The 19,149-nt window shown below is 37.5% G+C and overlaps 2 protein-coding genes across 14 annotated transcripts in view; one reads left to right on the plus strand and one right to left on the minus strand.

Moving 5' to 3' along the window:
- Positions 1–5,908, plus strand: part of LOC141378251 (uncharacterized) — a 62,395-nt gene extending 56,487 nt beyond the window's left edge. For all 6 annotated transcript variants that reach the window (XR_012392284.1, XM_073926305.1, XM_073926306.1 and 3 more), the window contains 3 exons: positions 707–1,094; positions 1,837–2,001; positions 3,806–5,908. Coding sequence is in view for 5 of the 6 variants with exons in the window: in XM_073926305.1 (XP_073782406.1) it covers positions 707–1,094; positions 1,837–2,001; positions 3,806–3,903 (651 nt within the window). In the remaining variant the exon portion in view is untranslated. The remainder of the gene's footprint in view (positions 1–706; positions 1,095–1,836; positions 2,002–3,805) is intronic.
- LOC141378258 (serine/threonine-protein kinase pim-2-like) overlaps positions 1–18,873 on the minus strand; it is an 82,041-nt gene extending 63,168 nt beyond the window's left edge. For 2 of the 8 annotated variants that reach the window (XR_012392305.1, XR_012392310.1), the window contains exons 1-3: positions 18,514–18,873; positions 16,162–16,208; positions 8,386–8,466 (exon numbers count right to left, since the gene is read on the minus strand). Coding sequence is in view for 1 of the 8 variants with exons in the window: in XM_073926351.1 (XP_073782452.1) it covers positions 8,386–8,466; positions 18,573–18,690 (199 nt within the window). In the remaining 7 variants the exon portion in view is untranslated. The remainder of the gene's footprint in view (positions 1–8,385; positions 8,467–16,161; positions 16,209–18,513) is intronic. The other 6 variants (XR_012392308.1, XR_012392311.1, XR_012392307.1 and 3 more) reach the window with 5 other exon arrangements.
- Between the last annotated feature and the right edge of the window lie 276 nt (positions 18,874–19,149).

Raw genomic sequence — 19,149 nt, forward strand, 5'->3', positions numbered from 1 at the left:
TTGTGAGCTGTGTGTGTGCGCTCAGCGCGAGCCTCTACTGAACGGGCGTGCTCAGCCGAGAACTGCGAAGGCTTTTATACTTGACGCACTCGCCGTTGTACTATTGGGCAGAAACATGAGCATTCCTAATGTCAGATTTCCTACTGTGCAGACTAATTTCGCAAATTAGAAAAGGTTGGTCAGTTAATTATTCTAATGTTAGTAATGTTTATTCAGCAATAATTCTCCAGAACCGAAAGCAGAACCGTTAACGTCAGAGTTTTTCCTATACTTCGGTCTTTTATAATTTAGCACCGATACCCATAAAGTACAGAGTTCTGGTACCCATCTCAAGCCTCAGTCCTCCGTCAGTCTGTCATCACAGTGCTTCAGTATTCTTCTTCTTCTATTATTATTCCCTCCAGAACTGTCTTGAGCATCTGTCTCTAAAAGCCACCGCATTCACCGCGCTCATTGTGTTTAGTCTTGGTCTTCTGAGGCGAAACTCATTTCTCTGACTGATATTTGCCGCCAGTTTATAATTCAGTGATGATTTAGTTCTCTTGGACTCATTGATGGAAACGCTGCTTTATTCTTTTATATGATCTGCCAGTTTTGCACATTTAATCTGCATCTTTGGATGGAAACACAGCTATAGACACATAACAATGTCATTTATATATAAGACATTCACATCTAACCTTTTCCTGACTTGTTTTTTCTCTAGTGGACAAATACATCTACTATATATGTGATCCCAGAAGCACGTCATATGATGTTTCTCAAGGAACCTCCGCTCTGCCCGCACGTCATAGAGCTGTACGAGTACGCCGTGGAGGGAAGGAAACACTACCTGGTCATGGAGTACGCGTCCTCGTACATAACCTTGGGGAAGTTCATCAGGAAGAACAATGGCCGCTTGAGCGAGAGTGTTGCCCGGCAGCTGATCATGCAGCTCATTATTGCTGCACAGCGCTGCCTTGAACATGGCATACACCATGATGACATACATCTAGAAAACATCCTGGTCAATCCAAAGACCCTGCAGCTCAAGCTGATTGATTTTGGCTACAGTTTTTTTATTCCAAAAACCTACTGGAGATCCCCCTATCTGGGTGAGTTGGCTTTTTAGTGCTGCTTATTAAAGGGAAAGTTCACACAAAAATGAAGATAGTTTTAGTAATGAATAACTCTCATGTCGTCCTGAACCCCTGAGAGCCCTGAACACAAATGAAGATATTTTAGATGAAATCTGAGAGCTCCATAGACAGCAAGGGTCTATAAAAGGACCCAAAGCATCCTCAAAACAGACCGTATGCCTTCAGTGGATCAATCAGAGCATTATCAGACTCTGAGAATACTTTTAAATAAAGACTTTAGTGAACAGGTTCTCACCCTCAGTGTCAGTATATTGCGCACGTTCAGGACAGCTCTGAGGCTTTCACGCATGTTGCTCTCAGTTGCACTGCTGATGTATCATCTCGGATGCGCCTGTGCTTTCTTCAAATTAGAGGAGGTCATCAGCGGTGTACGCCACCGCACAGAGCTCTTCTGAGTGCGCGCAATATACTGACACTGAGGACAAGAAACTGTTCAATAAAGTCATGATTTCCAGTTGAACCACTGAAGGCATATATGGTCAGAGAGCTCTCGTGTTTCTTCTAAAACATCTTCATTTGTGTTCAGAAGCTGAATGAAAGTCTCAGGGGTTTAGGACGACATGAGGCTGAGTTATTAATAAGAGAATGACATTTTTGGGTGAACTGACCCTTCATCTGTAACCTCCTGTGCATGTATGCTGATGTCAGGAGGGCAAACATATTGTGAATTACTAACATGAAAATCTCTCTTTTGCAGGAGTAACGAGATACCGTAAAAAGGAGGGGGAACACTTCACATATCTTTTTTGTGCTATCCATTCGTATGTCAGTGATGTTGTACGAGTGCTGTCACATATGGTCAATGGATATCGCTGTTTCTCCAGATATGGACGTCCACGATGTCACCCCAGTTTGTCAGCAGGTGAGAAAACAACACTACACAGTGACAGAAGCTCTCAGTGAATGCTCTCACTTTAATATCGAGTGACATCAGAATTAGTTTTATTGCCAAAAAAAATCTATCCATCTATTAAATTAATCAATATATTAAAGAAACGTTGACTAGAATTCTGCATTATAGGCTTAAATTATAGAGAGAGATAACAGATGAACCGAGACTGCATCAGATCATGAGGTAGATCAGTGTTGATCTTTCTTTCGAGCTGTCAATGCGGAAATGAACAAAACAACAGGCCTAATAGAACATATTATAAGATTAAAATATGGAAAATTTATCAGATGGTAACTTTTCCTACTGGATAAACTGCTCTCGGTAATATTTCAGCATGTTTTTACTTTCATATTAGACATGAAACGCACATTTGCCGGTAGGAATGACATCTCATCCTGCTCATCATTCTTCGTTAAACCGAATGTATGGCTATTACACAATCATAAGACACTGTGATATAGCGTGGTTCGTTAGCTTGTTGGATCGCTTTGTTTTCTCACTACAATCGATCCACTCAATCGAACAGAGAACACCTCATTCAGGCAATCTTGGACCGATTGATTAGGCGCGGTTCCGAGTGCGATTGCTGGATTCACTTATGCCAAACAAACCGCACAAACGAGGGAAACGAGACAGATTCCGTAACAAACGTTTATGTGTGAAAGCACCCTAAGATTGTACTTGCATGCACTTGACAGACGGTCACAGCCAAACTTTTATGACAAGGCAGCACTGGCTTGATCGGCCAGTAACCATTCTGTTCACTGGCCCGAGCGTATCGCAGGCTGGCTCCAGGCCATTGCAGGCCATTGGGCAGTCCTTATTGTCAAGCCCTGAACTGTGTAAATAATTATTGATAAAATGCTTATATTAGCCGCTGTTTGTTTACCTTCAAGCTCCGCTTAAGTTGCGTGATGTGTGCATGTAAAGCAGCTGGTGAGCGCCAGCACACATATTATGTACATCTCAACATACAAAAGTGTTCCTCTATATGTTTTCATCAAAGTTGTTCACAATACTCGTCCATCCACAGAATTTGTAATGTCGTCAAATGTGTAAACACGAAGCTGCTGTTCGTGCTTCTGCTTTGGATGTCTCTGGGACAAAGCAGCTGCATGAATGCTAAAGCTTTAAATAAATGTGAAGCCATCAACAAAAGCCCGACCGCTTCTCTGTGTACAAACACAAGCGCTGCCGTTTAGAGCTTATTTCCGGTGAATGATGTCAGAATTTACCGGTATTTTGGAATTGATGTGTGAATATTCTTTATGGGAAAAATTCCAGAACATCTTTGCCTTTGTCAACAGTGTTTTTCTTTTTTATTTACCGGCAAAGTCGTTCCAGTAATTTTCTGGATATTTACTGGTATTACTGTGTGAAAGGGGCTTAAGACAAGTTAAAGTACTATTGCAGCAGATTTGACTGAATCTCTGACTCTGTCATGTATTTGATATTATAGCTCATAGTAACATGTGTTAGCTACCTCATCCATTTCTGACCGTATTTGCGACTTGGTTGATCCCCGTTGGCTCCAGATAAAGCACACATCCAATGAAAGCTTCAGCGATGGTTACCGAGTTGCTATGGTTAAGGCTAATATTTGCGTGTGGCGCATTCATCTAGAACTGATTATGACTGACTGAAACTGGATTTAATGATTTCATTCCAGCCAATCAGAATCAAGAATTTCACCAGAACACTGAATAAATCTCTGTGCTGTATCATCATCAAGAGCATCCATGACTAACATAATCTCTTTTTAATATTTCCACAGATTGCCGGGATCTGTTTAAGTGGGTGATCGGTTTCCGTCCTGAAACTGGACCTGTTTTAGAGGAGATTTTGGAGCACAAGTGGTTCAGCATGACGTAGAGGCCATCATCAGCAGGAAACGGTTTCATTCTTCCATGTTTGATGTTTGTCATTTGTTGTTTTCCGCTTCTGCTTCCCAAATGCTGCACTTCCTCCTGCGAGGGTTGTAGTCTGAGTTGCATGTAAATGAGGGCCGGTTGAAGCATCCCTATTGGTCCACCAGCTCTAGACCGACAGCTCCTCCTCCAGCCAATCAGGTGAGGAAGGAAGCTGATGTCAGTCTAATGGCGGCCGATGCGCACAGGCGACGACGGAGATTGAGTGTTAGCGCTAATCCTCAGCTGGGGTAGAATGTGTCTGCGGCAGGACAGCATTAATAGTTGAAATAAGGAAAGCAGGTTGATTGACGTTTAGACAGGACGTCGTGTTTTATATGAACTGGGTTAGCACCGACTGTAGAGTAAATAGTCATATTAAGGGAAATAGTCACAGATGAATCAATCAAACTGCTGGATTTATTAGCATACTGGTGTGCTTTATTTCTCTAGCTGTAGGAGTAATAGTGAAAGATAAAGTCTGCATATCATTACTGTAGTGCGTCAATACTTTATAAAGACAGGAAGCCTAGATTAGACAGTGCTCGTAGCTCTAACGGGACTTTAGGCAGGTTTAAGTGAGATAAGCGCATATAACAGGGGCGTCGCGGGCCGGTTTTGAAGGCGTTTTCTCTTTAACAGAGATAGGCTAGGGTGGTGTAGATGGCGCTGACGGGGCAGGATTATATGGGCCGATACGCTAGATATAAGAGCCTCCTGCCACAGACAGATTTTAGCCCAGCTGTGGATTTGTCAGATCTGATGAGGATTATTTCTAGTGCTGCTGCTCACACCTTTCTGCTTTCTTCTTCTTCTCACTTGTTCTCCAAGCGAGCGCTGGATTTCTGCAAATGAGCTTTAACATAAACCAGTAGCTGAAGGGGTTTAATGGAGACATTTTGAACAGCAGGGTTTGCTAAATAACAGCGCTTTAGTGAAGACTGGGACATTTAGAGATTAGTTACGGACACAAGTGTAGTTTAGAGTATGACTTTAATAGATGTTTATTGATATTAATCAGCTTATTATTGATGATGTTTAGTTTATTTCTGCTCGTGTTCTTTAGATTATGTGCTGGAAATCCTGTGCTTGTTTGGAGAAAATCTTTGGTCCTCATTGATGAAACATCAGTAAATATTGGAGGAAGTTAGTGATAGTTAAAGGTTTGATAGTTAAACGTGTTCATTATTGAAGGATAATCAGTCAGGGTTAGGGTTTAGGGTTAGACATACTCAACATAGAGGAGTAATCATCTTTACTAATGAGGACAGACCTCACCTCTTTCTTTCTGTTTTCTTTCTTTCTTTCTTTCTTTCTTTCCCAGTTCCCTCTAAACACCTGATTTTTTGTTTTTAGAGTTAGGTTATGGTTAGGATGTTTGTTAGGGTTATGGTTGGGTTAGGGTTATGGTTGGGTTAGGTTTTGGTTAGGGTTGGTTTATGGTTGGGTTATGGGTTAATTATTTTTTGCTTTATGTTTAGTTTTAGTCTCTCCTCTTTCTTCTTCTCTGTCACTGTTGTGTGATCACTGCAGATTGTTATTTAAGAGCGATTGGTAATTATTATACACTTCTCTGTCCTCGCCTGTGCGTATCGACCATCATTAGAGTGACGTCAGCTTTTCTCCTCGCCTGATTGGCTGGAGAAGGAAGCTGTCAATCTAGAGCTAATGGGCCAATGGGGAGGCTTCAGCCGGCCCTCATTTGCATGCAGCTCTGACTGCGACACTCGCAGGAGGAAGTGCACAATGTGGAAAGCAGAAGCGGAAAACAGCATCATGTCAAAAAACAATGGAAGTATGAATTCCTGATGATCTGATTTGGTCACTGACCACATGTGTGCTGCTCTTCTATCATTTCTGTGAAATTGAGACTGTACGCAGAGCGGCCTGCGAACCCCATGGAGTGTGTTGAAGCTGTTTTCTGCTGATCAAACTGTAAACTATTGTCTTCAATAAACTGTATCTCTGACTCCTGCTCTTTGTTCATCACACCGGCTCCTTGCATTAACACAAGTCAAATCCTTCACCGTATGATACGGCATGTTTATTGTACATATCGCTGTCAATTTCACATTATGCTGTTTTTTTTTTTGTTTTTTGTTTTATTTAGTATGCTGTTGTATTTGCACTGTTTGTGTTTTGCACTGTCATTTTATTTGCACTATCTGTATTTTGTACAGTCTGGAGCCAGCACCTAAGCTTTCCACTCATCATAGCACACTGCTGCTGATGATGTGACAATAAAAGTGATTTGATTTGATTTGGACTGTAATGCTCTCAAAACATGCCTGAACTACTTTATCTGTGTGTTGATCTGACAATAAGTGTGAACACAACACAAAACAACACAGAGAAGATCTGTTTTACAGACTGCAGACTTAGTTTAGCCTTTATAGAACAATATTGATGCGTCATGTAACGTTTAACCTATCAAAGGCTTTAAGTCCAAGCGGAATCTGACATAAGTGAAGTCATCTTTCACCACTGACCTGTACTGTTGTTAAATAGAGAAAACATTTCACAAGTAACTTTTAGAAGTCTTGGACCTTATTCTAGAAAGAAAAAAAATGAACGATAGAAAAAAGTGTGAAGCAGCAAAAGTGGCCCATATTAAAGTTAATTATAATAATTTGGCTATTGTTGTTATTCATGCATTTTCAAATGTACAATATTTTACAAAAGCTCGGTCCTGGAGGGCCGGTGTCCTGGAGAGTTTATCTCCAACTTGCTTCAACAAACTTGCCAGGAAGTTTCTAGTATATCTAGTAAGAGCTTAATTAGCTGTTCAGGTGTGTCTGAATAGGGTTGGAGCTAAACTCTTCTGGACACTGGCCCTCCAGGGCCGAGTTTGGACACCCCTGCTCTACTTTATTCATTCATTTATTTTATTTTCGAGATTTGTTGATCTGGGTCGCCGCAGTGGAATGAACCCCCAACTTATCAAGCCCGTTTTACGCGGCAGATGCCCTCCCAGCTGCAACCCATCACTGGAAAGCACCCATATACTCTCATTCACACTCGTACACTATGGACAATTTTAGCTTACCCAATTCAGCTGTACCACATGTCTTGCCTCAAGACGGTCGCCGGTTTGAGCCTCGGGTGGGTCAGATGGCGTTTCTGTGTGGAGTTTGCATGTTCTCCCTGTGTTCGAGTGGGTTTCCTCCAAGTGCTCTGGTTTCCCCCACAAGTCCAAACACATGCGGTACAGGTGAATTTGGTAAGCTAAATTGGCCGTAGTGTATTAGTGTGATGGGTGTTTCCCAGTGATGGGTTGCACCTGGAAGGTTAATAAAGGGACTAAGCTGAAAAGAAAATAAATAAATGATGTTTTAATTATTCAATATTCAAATGGCCAAATTCTGCAATGTTATCTGGATGCAGCCTTTATGATGCAAGCTGAGATTGCATCAATCAGCGATGCAATGTCAGACACAGTGAGTGCACTAAATGGAGTGAGTGACGTCACAGTGACGGGTGGGGTTAGGTGAGCACATTAAATAGCATTGGATGCAGCTCAGATTGCACAGCACCAGGTCTGCATCCAGACCCCTCTCAAACTCTGACTGAGGAAAGTTGAATGTGCTGCTCAGGATATTTGCCTAATAAATGACATTAGGCCAATAATTTAAAACTTTAACAGATCTTTTTTTGCTAATGACATAAAATGTAATAAATTTGTATTTTAAAAATCTTTTCTTTTTTATTTATATTTCGTTATTTAAATCTTTTGGAAATATTTTTACACATCAAAGAGTGTGGTATAACGACCATCCGACAAGCTAATCCAGCAATAAACAGTGCTGAAAATGTCTCAAAATGCAGTATTTAAGCCTAATAAATAAATAGAAAATGAGGCGAATAACTGCAAAAAGGTTCACTTTTTTGGGAAAAGCAACCACCTCTTTCACCAGGCTGGCTACGGGCCTGACTAAAGTAACTTACTACAACATATATGAAATATTCTCTAACTTGCCTATAATACCTTAGATTCAACAATATGTGTCTTTCTTCTTTGGATAAAAATATTTAATACTAATTTTAAAAAGAGGAAAAATCAAGCGAATATTTGCATATTTTTGCAATAGTTTGCTTGAATTTAATTGTATTATCTTTTCATTGTCTAAATGTTCAGTGACTAAAATATTATTGTAACATATATCTGTTTAATAAATCTATTTTCTTAAAATGCACCTAATTACACAGCCAATATACACTGAGAAATGGAGGAACATACTCATTTTCAGATGGATGGGTAAAATGGAGGCTCTTCAAAAGTATGTGGTGACATAACCAATTTCTAATATGGGTTTCTAGAAACAAGTGATGTAACAACTTCCCTCTTGACATAAATCATCACCGATTTGCCAAAGAGCATAGAATCTAATATAACATATTTAACCATAGATTCTGTGCTCTTAACCTGTGTTAATTAAAAAGTGCTTACCTGTTGTCGAGATGGAGATTGGTGACCGGAAGTTCCAAAGGTGGAAGGAAGATGTGCATCTTTGAGTAAGCAGACATTTCACTGTCAGTAGACAAGAGAAGTGTGTCAATAATCGCAGAAATGTCCTCTTGGAGTATCAAATCACTGCTTTGTTCGCTAGATTTATCCAATATTCCGTTATTGGCCGCCGTTGAGACTCTCGCGAGTACTCGGCTCTGAACAGCTACCGTCACCGAGGATCATCGTGATTATTCCGGTCAAGAAGTGAGAGAAAAACACGTCCCAGATAAGGTAAAACCAAACGTTATTATACGACATCCAACAGTATGAACTTACTTAAAGAAACCGTACTTTTGAGTGTGTAACGCAAGCTTTAGGACAAACTACCGTTATTCCTCTTTAACGGACCGTTATGTTGCCTAGTTACGAGACCTGTCAATCATCTTCTCACGTCATCCTCGGCAGCGGGATAATTTTTCATTCAGAAATTAATGGCCAAACACATCTTTAATAAAGTTCACATTGTTGTTCCTGATAAAATATAACGTGGAAAATGTTGTTTAAATAGTTTTCCAGTATTCAAATCTTTACTGACGCTTTTCTACTACACTCTTATCCGCTTGTTAAGTGTGACGTCACGCGGAGCGGCTTCCGGGTCCATTTTTTAAGTTTTTTTTTTACAGCATCAATGTTGTAATGTAATTAAAATACATTCAGTTAAATAAACGTTGGCATTCATTAGTTGCTCAAGCGTAAAACGAGATAAAAAGTCGTTTACTCGCACGCGCCCGTCAGAATCGGCTGGCTAGCGCAGAAGCTCCATTGTATATACTGGGGTAAAATAAACGCTCATAAATGGCGGGAAAATGTCATTTAATGCAGTGCTTCTTTTACAATCTGGGACCCACTTTATATCGGATATCACTCTGCAAGAAAACAAACCTTAAACGTGCCGGGTTTTGCATTGGCATACAGTTACAGCAGCTGAGTTATCGCTAGTTATCACTATTAAGCATAACATCAGCTATATCAGTGCTGCAGAGCTGTAAAAGAGAAAGACTGACTGCGTCTGTTTACACAGATTTCAATAAAAGACAGCTTTTTTAATGTTCAAGTGTTCATACTTTCCTGAAAACATATTTTAAATTGTGATTTACCACCACTGACATGCTATTGGGCCTGTGATCACTGTGGTCTAGGCCAGGGGTCTTCAAACTGGGGGCCGCGGTCCCCTGGGGGGCCACCAGATGGCGCTAGGGGGGCCGCAAAAATTTTAGATAAGGGGTAATCAATGGGCCCACATGGTTGAATTTTGTGTCCCGCATCATCCTGAAGGTTAATATATTTTTTTATAATAATTTGAGCTCAAAAGTACTGCAAAAATTAAGCTTTATGCTTATGTCATTTAAATGCAGTTGACACTTTCGTGAAACAGGAAAAAAAGCACAGCGGCCCGCCTCTGCGCACGGGGACTTTTATTGAATAAGCGCTTCTGGCCGGGCACTTCCTGTTATTTTTGGCGCTTGTCTGCTGCACCTGACAGCGTTTACCTTTCACTTACGCTTACCTCTTTTACGCTAAACAACTAAATGAATGCTCAGGTCTATTTACTGACAATATTTCAGTTAAAATACATGATCAATAAGAACATTATCGGAGGCTGAAAGCACTACCCTGTTTATGGCTTGCGTTCCTAAGTAATCGATCAGCTGGGTGCTGCGGAGCAAGCGCCTCTCTGCGCAGGCTTCACTCATGGGGAACAAATATCATTTTAAAGACACGGCACAACATTGCACCTCGTCCACAGTGCCACAGGCTTTACACTTTGCATTGTACAAATATCAGACGGTCCTCTTTGCAGCATGGCAAACAAACATATTAAAATTGTAAAGCAAAAAGTGCTGCAATAACAATGAATGGAGCTGTCATCACATCAGCGAGTTCTAAGAGTTTCACTCCTGTTACACTAATGACAGCTGGATGAGCTCTGCAGTGAACCTCTTACTCACATTGGTTCATAACTGGATGATTAAAAAAAAACTAAATTGTATACACCCTGAATAAAACCACTATAGCCTATAAAAATTATAATGTATCTGTTTGTGTTATGTTATAGGGCTAATTAATTATTAAATATTAAAATGTATTAGTGATCTCTGTATTTAATGGAGCTCAACATATCTGATCAAATTTTAATACTCTGAATATAAATGCATTTTTTTCAAGCTGTTCCACTTTTTCCCATATTCATTTGAGTAATTTAAATGTAATGTTCAGTATTATTATTAATAGAACAAACTGGTATGAACATTTTAAAGTCAGCAAAGCTTCTAAAATTAAGCAAAGTAAAACTTGTGGCTCTTTGAACTTGAATACCCAATTCTAGATTGCATTTAGGAAATTATTTTTTATCAGTGTAAGTCAGGATTGTCGACCTGAGTAAATTATGATGTGCACAAATAAAAGGAATAAAAATAAACAAAACACACTGAACCACTACAGCCTCCATTGTAGTATTGCTGGTTACAACAGTACAGTTAACTGTTAACAGGCTGATGAATGACAAAACTCTTTACACCTTCAAAGCTTTAAATCTTTAGATACATTTAGACTCTCAGCTGTAAGGGTAAATACAGAAGAGTCTAGCTGTGCATAGGCAGAAAAAAAGCATAAAAATGGCATAAAAAACTGTAAAGTGACGACTCGTACACAAAATATGGCTTGATGGAATCCAGTGAGAGCAGACCACAATGAACACTGCGCATGAAGATTTGATCAATAGACTGAAGCACTGAAACCATGTCAACTCAACTGACATCTTACAAAAATTAATCCAGATAGTGAATAATATACATTTATTGAATAATATATAATAATATAAATGTATTGAATAATACAATTTTAGAAAATTAAGTACAGTTGTTAATTTGAAGGGGTGGCGTGATATTTATTTTTTGGGGGTCCCCGAAAGAATTCGCCCTACACAAAGGGGCCCTCAGCTGAAAAAGTTTGAAAACCCCTGGTCTAGGCCCCCAAGCGATCTAGCCCCCAAGCAGTATGCGTCCCTTTTTTTTTTTTTCTATCAAAAGTGGTAACCCTAGGTTATCTATTGGTTATGTTTAAGGTTATGTCTAGTTTATGTATTTGGTTATGTTAAGAGTATGTTCAGGCTTTCATATATTGGTTCTGTTCAGGTTATGTAAGTTATGTTTAGGTTGCACAGAAATAACAATTAGAATATTAAGCTCATTCTAAGTGATTTTCAATGGAGAAATGAGGCAGTCAATTCATTTTCTTCCAGTCAGAATAGAAAGCAGCATATTTAATTAAATAATTCTGGTGTTTTTTAATATTATTTTGCTTTGTAATTTATATTTTGCATAAAAAAAGACAGCTCTGCAGTGTTTCCTATCATGTCATGTGGATTTTTTTGCACTGTTGTGTTTATTTGTCTGAACAGAAGGACAGTGTGGATGTTCAGACGAGCAAAAAACTTGAGGATGAGGAAGCGTTTGGAGAGGAAATGGGTTAAAATGTGAGCGTGAGTCAGACGTTCCCTGAGCACATGCTGAACTTTGCATTTAACTTAAGATGCTGAGCTGAATAATACAAAAATACATTAAAGTGCTCAGTTTTTATGATCAACAATAGATTACTGGGCTTGCAATGCAGAGGCCGTGGCTTCAGTTCTGTACTGAGGAAATTTAAATGTAAAATCATTAATTCATTCATTCATTCATTCATTTTCTTTTCGGCTTAGTCCCTTTAATAATCCGGGGTCGCCACAGCGGAATGAACCGTCAACTTATTCAGCATATGTTTTACACAGCGGATGCCCTTCCAGCTTCAACCCATCACTTGGAAACACTTATTTACACACTTATTCACACACACACACACACACACACACACACACACACACTACGGACAATTTAACTAACTCAATTCACCTATAGAGTACCTGGAGGAAACCCACGGCAACGAGGGGAGAACATGCAAAGTCCACACAGAAATCCCCACTGACCCAAACGAGGCTCGAACCAGCGACCTTCTTGTTCTGAGGCGATTGTGCTACCCACTGTGCCACTGTGATGCCCATATAATATGATATTTTATATAATGATACATTATTAATATAATAAATATTAGCTTATAATAAACAATTTAGCCTACCCAATTCACCTATTCCGTATGTTTTTTTGGACTTGTGGGGGAAACTAGAGGAACCAGAGGAAACCCACGCCAACACAGAGAGAACATGCTAACTCCACTCAGAAATGCCAACTGACCCAGCAGGGGCTTGAACCAGCGACCTTCTTGCAGTCAAGCGATTGTGCTGCCCATGTAAAATTATGTTAACAAAAATCTAAATTTAAACAAAAAATTAGATGCATTAGAAAACATGTTAAAAGTGTCAAATATATCTTTAGATCCTTTATTGAAAAACATCTATCAACCCAATATAGACTTCCTTGTTTTTTGTGCATAATTCTGTGGAAACCTTGAAAGAAAACATTATGAGGTACAGTAGCAAGAAAAAATACTGATAATTGAAAAGAAAACAATCAATCAAACAAACAATCAAAAAAGATCCTGTTTTGTGTGAATAAGTGTGTGGAAACCTCCAGGAAGACTTTAATTTGAACTTTAAACTTTAATTTAGGCACTGCTGTTTTGTTTGTAACTCTAATAAAACATTTACATTATTTTCTCATTGTAGACGTGCAAATTTCAGAATTTTTTCCCTTCACAGTGAAGAATGCTTAATCATTTTATCAGCTCAGAAAACAGCAATACTACATGATTATTCATTCATTCATTTTCTTTTTGGCTTAGCGCCTTTATTAATCAGGGGTTGCCACAGCGGAATGAACCGCCAACTTATCTAGCATATGTTTTACGCAGCGGATTCCCTTCCAGCTGCAACCCATCTCTGGGGAACACACATACACTCTCATTCACACTTGTATAAGGACAATTTTAGAGAGGGGTCTGGATGCAGACCTGGTGCAGTGCAATCTGAGCTGCATCCAATGCTTTTAATTGGCTCACCTAACCTCACCCTTTACCCTACCCCTCACAGTGACATCACTAGTTCCATTTGAGTGCATTGTGTCTGACGTTGCATCACTGAGTGATTCAATCTCAGCTCGCATCATAAAGGCTGCATCCAGATACTATTGCAATTTTAGCTTTCCTAATTCACCTGTACCTGGAAACCGGAACACCCGGAGGGAACCCACGGCAACACGGGGAGAACATGCAAACTCCACACAGAAATGCCAACTGACCCAGCCGAGGCTCGAACCAGCGACCTTCTTGCTGTGAGGCGACAGCACTACTTACTGCGCCACCGTGACGCCTCAAGATTATTCAAACATTAATAAACAAATTTAAGATCAGTAAAATCAGTGCAACTATCAGAAGGTCATGCATGTAAAACAGAGCAATGATGTCATCAAATAAGCTAAAAATCCATAGTTATAATTGCTTGTTTTTATATGGAAACTATACGCATACGTATATGTAATGCAGCATGACAGATGGGAAATTATCATTGCGTGCATGTGTGGTTTAGCAGATAGACATGATGAAACATCATATAACAACTCTAAAATATATATACAGTTGTGATCAGAATTATTCAACTTTTAATATTAATAATTACAATTATTATTTGATTTTTTTCATTTTTTTAAATATTTCCCAAATAATGTTTAACAGAGCAAGGAAATTTTCACCGTATATCTGATAATATTTGTTCTTCTGGAGAAAGTCTTATTTGTTTTATTTCGGCGAGAATAAAAGCAGTTTTTAATTTTTAAAAAAACATTTTAAGGTCCATATTATTAGCCCCTTTAAGCTATATTTGTTTTCGATAGTCTACAGAACAAACCCTCGTTATACAATAACTTGCCTAATTACCCTAACCTGCCTAGTTAACCCTAATTACCCTAGAGAAGCCTTTAAATGTCACTTTAAGCTGTATAGAAGAGTCTTGAAGAATATCTAGTCTAATATTATTTACTGTCATCATGACAAAGAGAAAATAGATCAGTTATTAGAGATGAGTTATTACAATTATTATGATTAGAAATGTTGATAAATATTTGCTCTCCGAATTTTGAAACTTGGGAAAAATAAACCAGGGGACTTATAATTCAGGGGGGTTAATAATTCTGATTGCAACTGTATATGTATTTATTCAATTACAAAGTATTCTTTAAAAAAAGGAAGACAAAGTGCATCCCACTTTACGTAACATAACTGTGCATTGTAAATAAAGATGCATTTTCTTCAGAAAAAAATAATAATATTTACACAGATGATTTTTTAGAGTTAAGCAACGGTTACAGGTTTCCAACATTCTTCAAAATATCTTATTTGTTTTTAACAGAAGAAAGAAATTGAGTATATGATGACGGAATTTTGAGTTTTGGTGAACTGTCCCTTTAACTGCACTGTATATATGAATATACAGTATATTACAGTAACCGTCTATATAAAAATATGCATTTACAGTGCAGCCTTTCACAATTAGCGAATCGCGATGTTACAGGATTTACTGTGAGTTTTAAAAAAGTCATGGTAAGCAATTATGCTTTTAATGATAATGATATTTAAAAAGATATTACTAACCATCAGAAAATGTACCATGGTTTACCCTGATTATGACAACACTACTCAAAGCTGAAAGCCTGTAAGCTGTCACAAAAGGAGACGGGAGATGTTCATTCATTCATTCATTTTCTTTTCGGCTTAGTGCATTAATTAATCAGGGATCCCCACTGCGGAATGAACTGCCAACTATTCCAGCAAATGTTTTACGCAGCGGATGCTCTTCCAGCTGCAACCCATCATTGGTAAACGCCCATACATACTCATTCTCACACACACAAACACACACACACACACACACACACACACACACACACTACAGCCAATTTAATTCATCAACTCCCTATACACACTAACACACTGATCATCATCAACAATAATAATAATACACACATATACTGCAGAGAAACACACACACACAAACACACACACACACACACACACACACACAGAGATCATCATCAACAATAATAATAATACACACATATACTGCAGAGAAACACACACACACACACACACACACACACACACTGATCATCATCAACAATAATACACACATATACTGCAGAGAAACACACACACACACACACACTGATCATCATCAACAATAATAATAATACACACATATACAGCAGAGAAATACACACACACACACACACACAAACACACTCTCTCTCACACACACACACACACACACACACACACTGATCATCATCATCAACAATAATAATAATACACACATATACAGCAGAGAAACACACACAAACACACTCTCTCTCTCACTCACACACACACACACACACACACACACTGATCATCATCAACAATAATAATAATACACACATATACTGCAGAGAAACACACACACACACACACACACTGATTATCATCAACAATGATACACACACAGAAACTGCGGAGAAAGACACACTAAACAATAATAATAATACACACAATCACAGAAACAAACACACACACACACACACACACACACACTCACAGCAGAGTAAAAAACACACAAACACACACACACTCACAGCAGAGAAACACACACACAGACACACAGACACACACACAAACACTGCACAGAAACACAAACACTGGTCAACATCAACAACAGCTAATAACCAGTAAATGAGTGGTTTTTTGCACTCTTACCGAGACGTTGGCGAGGCAGGTCTCACAGGAAGTCAGAGTGTTGCATGCTGGGGTTAAAAATAAAGTATATGAAGAGAAGAGACAAAACACAAACAATAAAAACACTCTGACAATAAAGAGATCTGTGTGTTCAGAAACATGTTTTGATGTTCTGAAAACAAATGTATTTAATACTAAAGCCAGGAAGAAAATTTATATTCAAATGTTTTTGTTTCTGTGTTTATTTTTAAATCTTCTGCATTATTAAACTACTCCAAAGTATTTTAATGTTTATAAGATCTTCACATAAATGCTAAAACACTTCAATGTTATTTATTTTGGTAAATGGCTTTTAATTTTGGATTTCTGTGTTATTTTAGTTTAGTCAAGTTTATTTGTTTCGAATTTATAGTATTATTTTTATATGTCTACATAGTTTTTATGCTTCTTATTTTAATTTTGTTAATGCATCAAGTTAAACTAAATTAAAATTCCTTGGCAATAAAGCAAGTTAAAGGTTTATATATTGATATACACTTTTCAGTTAATGTTTAATTTATTTCAAGTAACAAAATGGTTTCAGTTTACTTTAATAACCCTGATGCTCACAATACATAAAACATTAAGAAAGAGACACAAACACGCATTCAGTGAACGGTATGCGCTGCATAAAACATATGCTGGATAAGTTGGTGATTCATTCCACTCTGGCGACCCCTGATTAATGAAGAGACTGGGCCAAAAAGAAAATGAATGCTTTATAATATTATTTGTGTGCACATACATTAGATCAGACAGTAATGAAGCTAAAACTAGAGCTAATCTGACAAAAAAACTAAAGATGTAAACATTTCTAAAGATGTTTGATGACTACAAAAATATTTTAATAAATAATAAATCGGTTTTGTTCAAATGCACAAAAATATAAGACCTATATTCACTGAGAAATGGATAAAAATATTCATTTTCAAACTGGGGTGTTCATTAAAATAACCGAGTAAATATATTGAGGGCATTGCTTTTATATTCTCACATTCTTTCAGTGATAACTTGTGAGACGGTCCAAATATTGTTGACTGCGCTATACTGAATATTGGATCTGAAATCACATGTATGTATGACTTGAAAGCAACATTAGCACTGTATTTTAATAGTCATTGGCTGCTAATATGATTTCACTACTTACAATTTGCAAACATTACTTTTCTGTAATCTTATTAAGAAGAATAAATGTCTGAATGTGCAAATATAAAAACCAACTTTACCCCAAATACTAAAAATTGGCCTTCAAAAAAACAAATTTTCAAAGTTCCCAAAATATGCAACTTATATTTCTGTGATATTATTTCAACACACACATAATTTTAGTGTTTTTATAGTGAAGACTAACAATACTGGCATTCAAATATATGACAACTTTAAAAGTTAGATATATTTAAAAAACTAAAAAATATATTAAAGAAATACAAACATACAGTAAGAAATTGAGGTGAAATAGTCTTTTATTGGCACATTCATTCAGTGACAATTTGTGAGACAGTCTAGATATTGTTTACTGCGCTATATTTTAAATACTGGATATGAAATCGTGTAAATCGTGAAATGTGTGAATATAAAACCAACTTTATATCAATAAAAATATGACCTTTACTCCCTGAAAAATATTAATTTTCAAATGGGGCGTACTGTATATGATTATATGAGTTTAAAATGAAAATATGATAAAGAAATATACGATAGAATGAAATATATAATTAAAAATACAAAACAAGGGCCTTCAAAACAATTTAATTTCCAAAATTCCCAAAATATGGAGCTTATATTTCTGTGACATTACTTAAACACACACAGACAGACACACAGTTTTTGCATTTTATATTGAAGACTAAACACTACTGCCCCTCAAATTTGACTTTAAATGTTAGATATATTTTAATATGTAAAAGTTAAATTAGAACATTAACATTAAGAACATATTTACATTATGTAAGTTATAACAGAAATACACATACAATAAGAACAATAATAGAAACATGTATAATACTCTATTTATTAATATGTATGTGCATTACGAGCACTTTTAGACTGCAGATTGTTAGTTTTATATTAACACATTCAGATTTTCTCCTTAATTTAATTTCAGAAAAGTATTCTTTGCTAATTCTAAATAGAGAAATCCTATTATCAGTCAATGACTATCAAAGTACAACATTGTTCACAGTCAAATAAACAGAGCTAATGTTGTTTTCAAGTCATAAGTTACTTGTATGTGATTTTGACCGAATATTCAAAGTAACGTATCATGGTAAACAACATAGGGAGCGAGTCACAAGTTGGCAATGAACGAATTTGCGGCTATAACACCAACTTTACCTCAATGGAATAGAAATATGGGATGAAAATAAAGGAAGCAGATGCAGATGAAAATGTACGTTTGCGCACAGGTGGAGCAGTTGTAGGTTGTTGTGTTGTTGTTGATTCTGATTCAGAAAAACTGAACGCGACGCACATCAGCAGGAAGGTCGACCAAAACACAAGAAACTGCCCCATAATGTGAAGAATTGTACGCTTTAAACAGCAGAACACTGTTGAATTTATGTCTGGACCCTAAACTCTCCCTTCAACAGATTAAATACTCCCAAAAAATACTGCAAAACTCCGTTTAAAGGAACTAAAGCCGTCAGATGATCGACGCTGACTAAACACGGAAACACAGCAGCGCTGCGCCTTCACAATAAAAGTCCCGCGCGCACGACACTTAAAGGGATAGTTCCTAGCAAGAGAAAACTTTTGTCACCATTTATTTACTGAACATTTATTACCTCTGTTAAACAAAAATATGTATTCTGAATAATGCTAGAAATCGGCAGGAAAAAATACTATGGAAGTCATTGTCTAGCAGTCTGTCTAGCAATGTTTAGCCTAAATGTGTTTAACAGAAAAAAGAAACTCAAACATGTTTTGAAGCAAGTGAAGATTGAGTAAATGACGACAGAATTATCATATCTG

Source organism: Danio rerio, chromosome 16 (genome assembly GCF_049306965.1).
Source record: "Danio rerio strain Tuebingen ecotype United States chromosome 16, GRCz12tu, whole genome shotgun sequence".
In the NCBI taxonomy this organism is placed as follows: domain Eukaryota; kingdom Metazoa; phylum Chordata; class Actinopteri; order Cypriniformes; family Danionidae; genus Danio; species Danio rerio.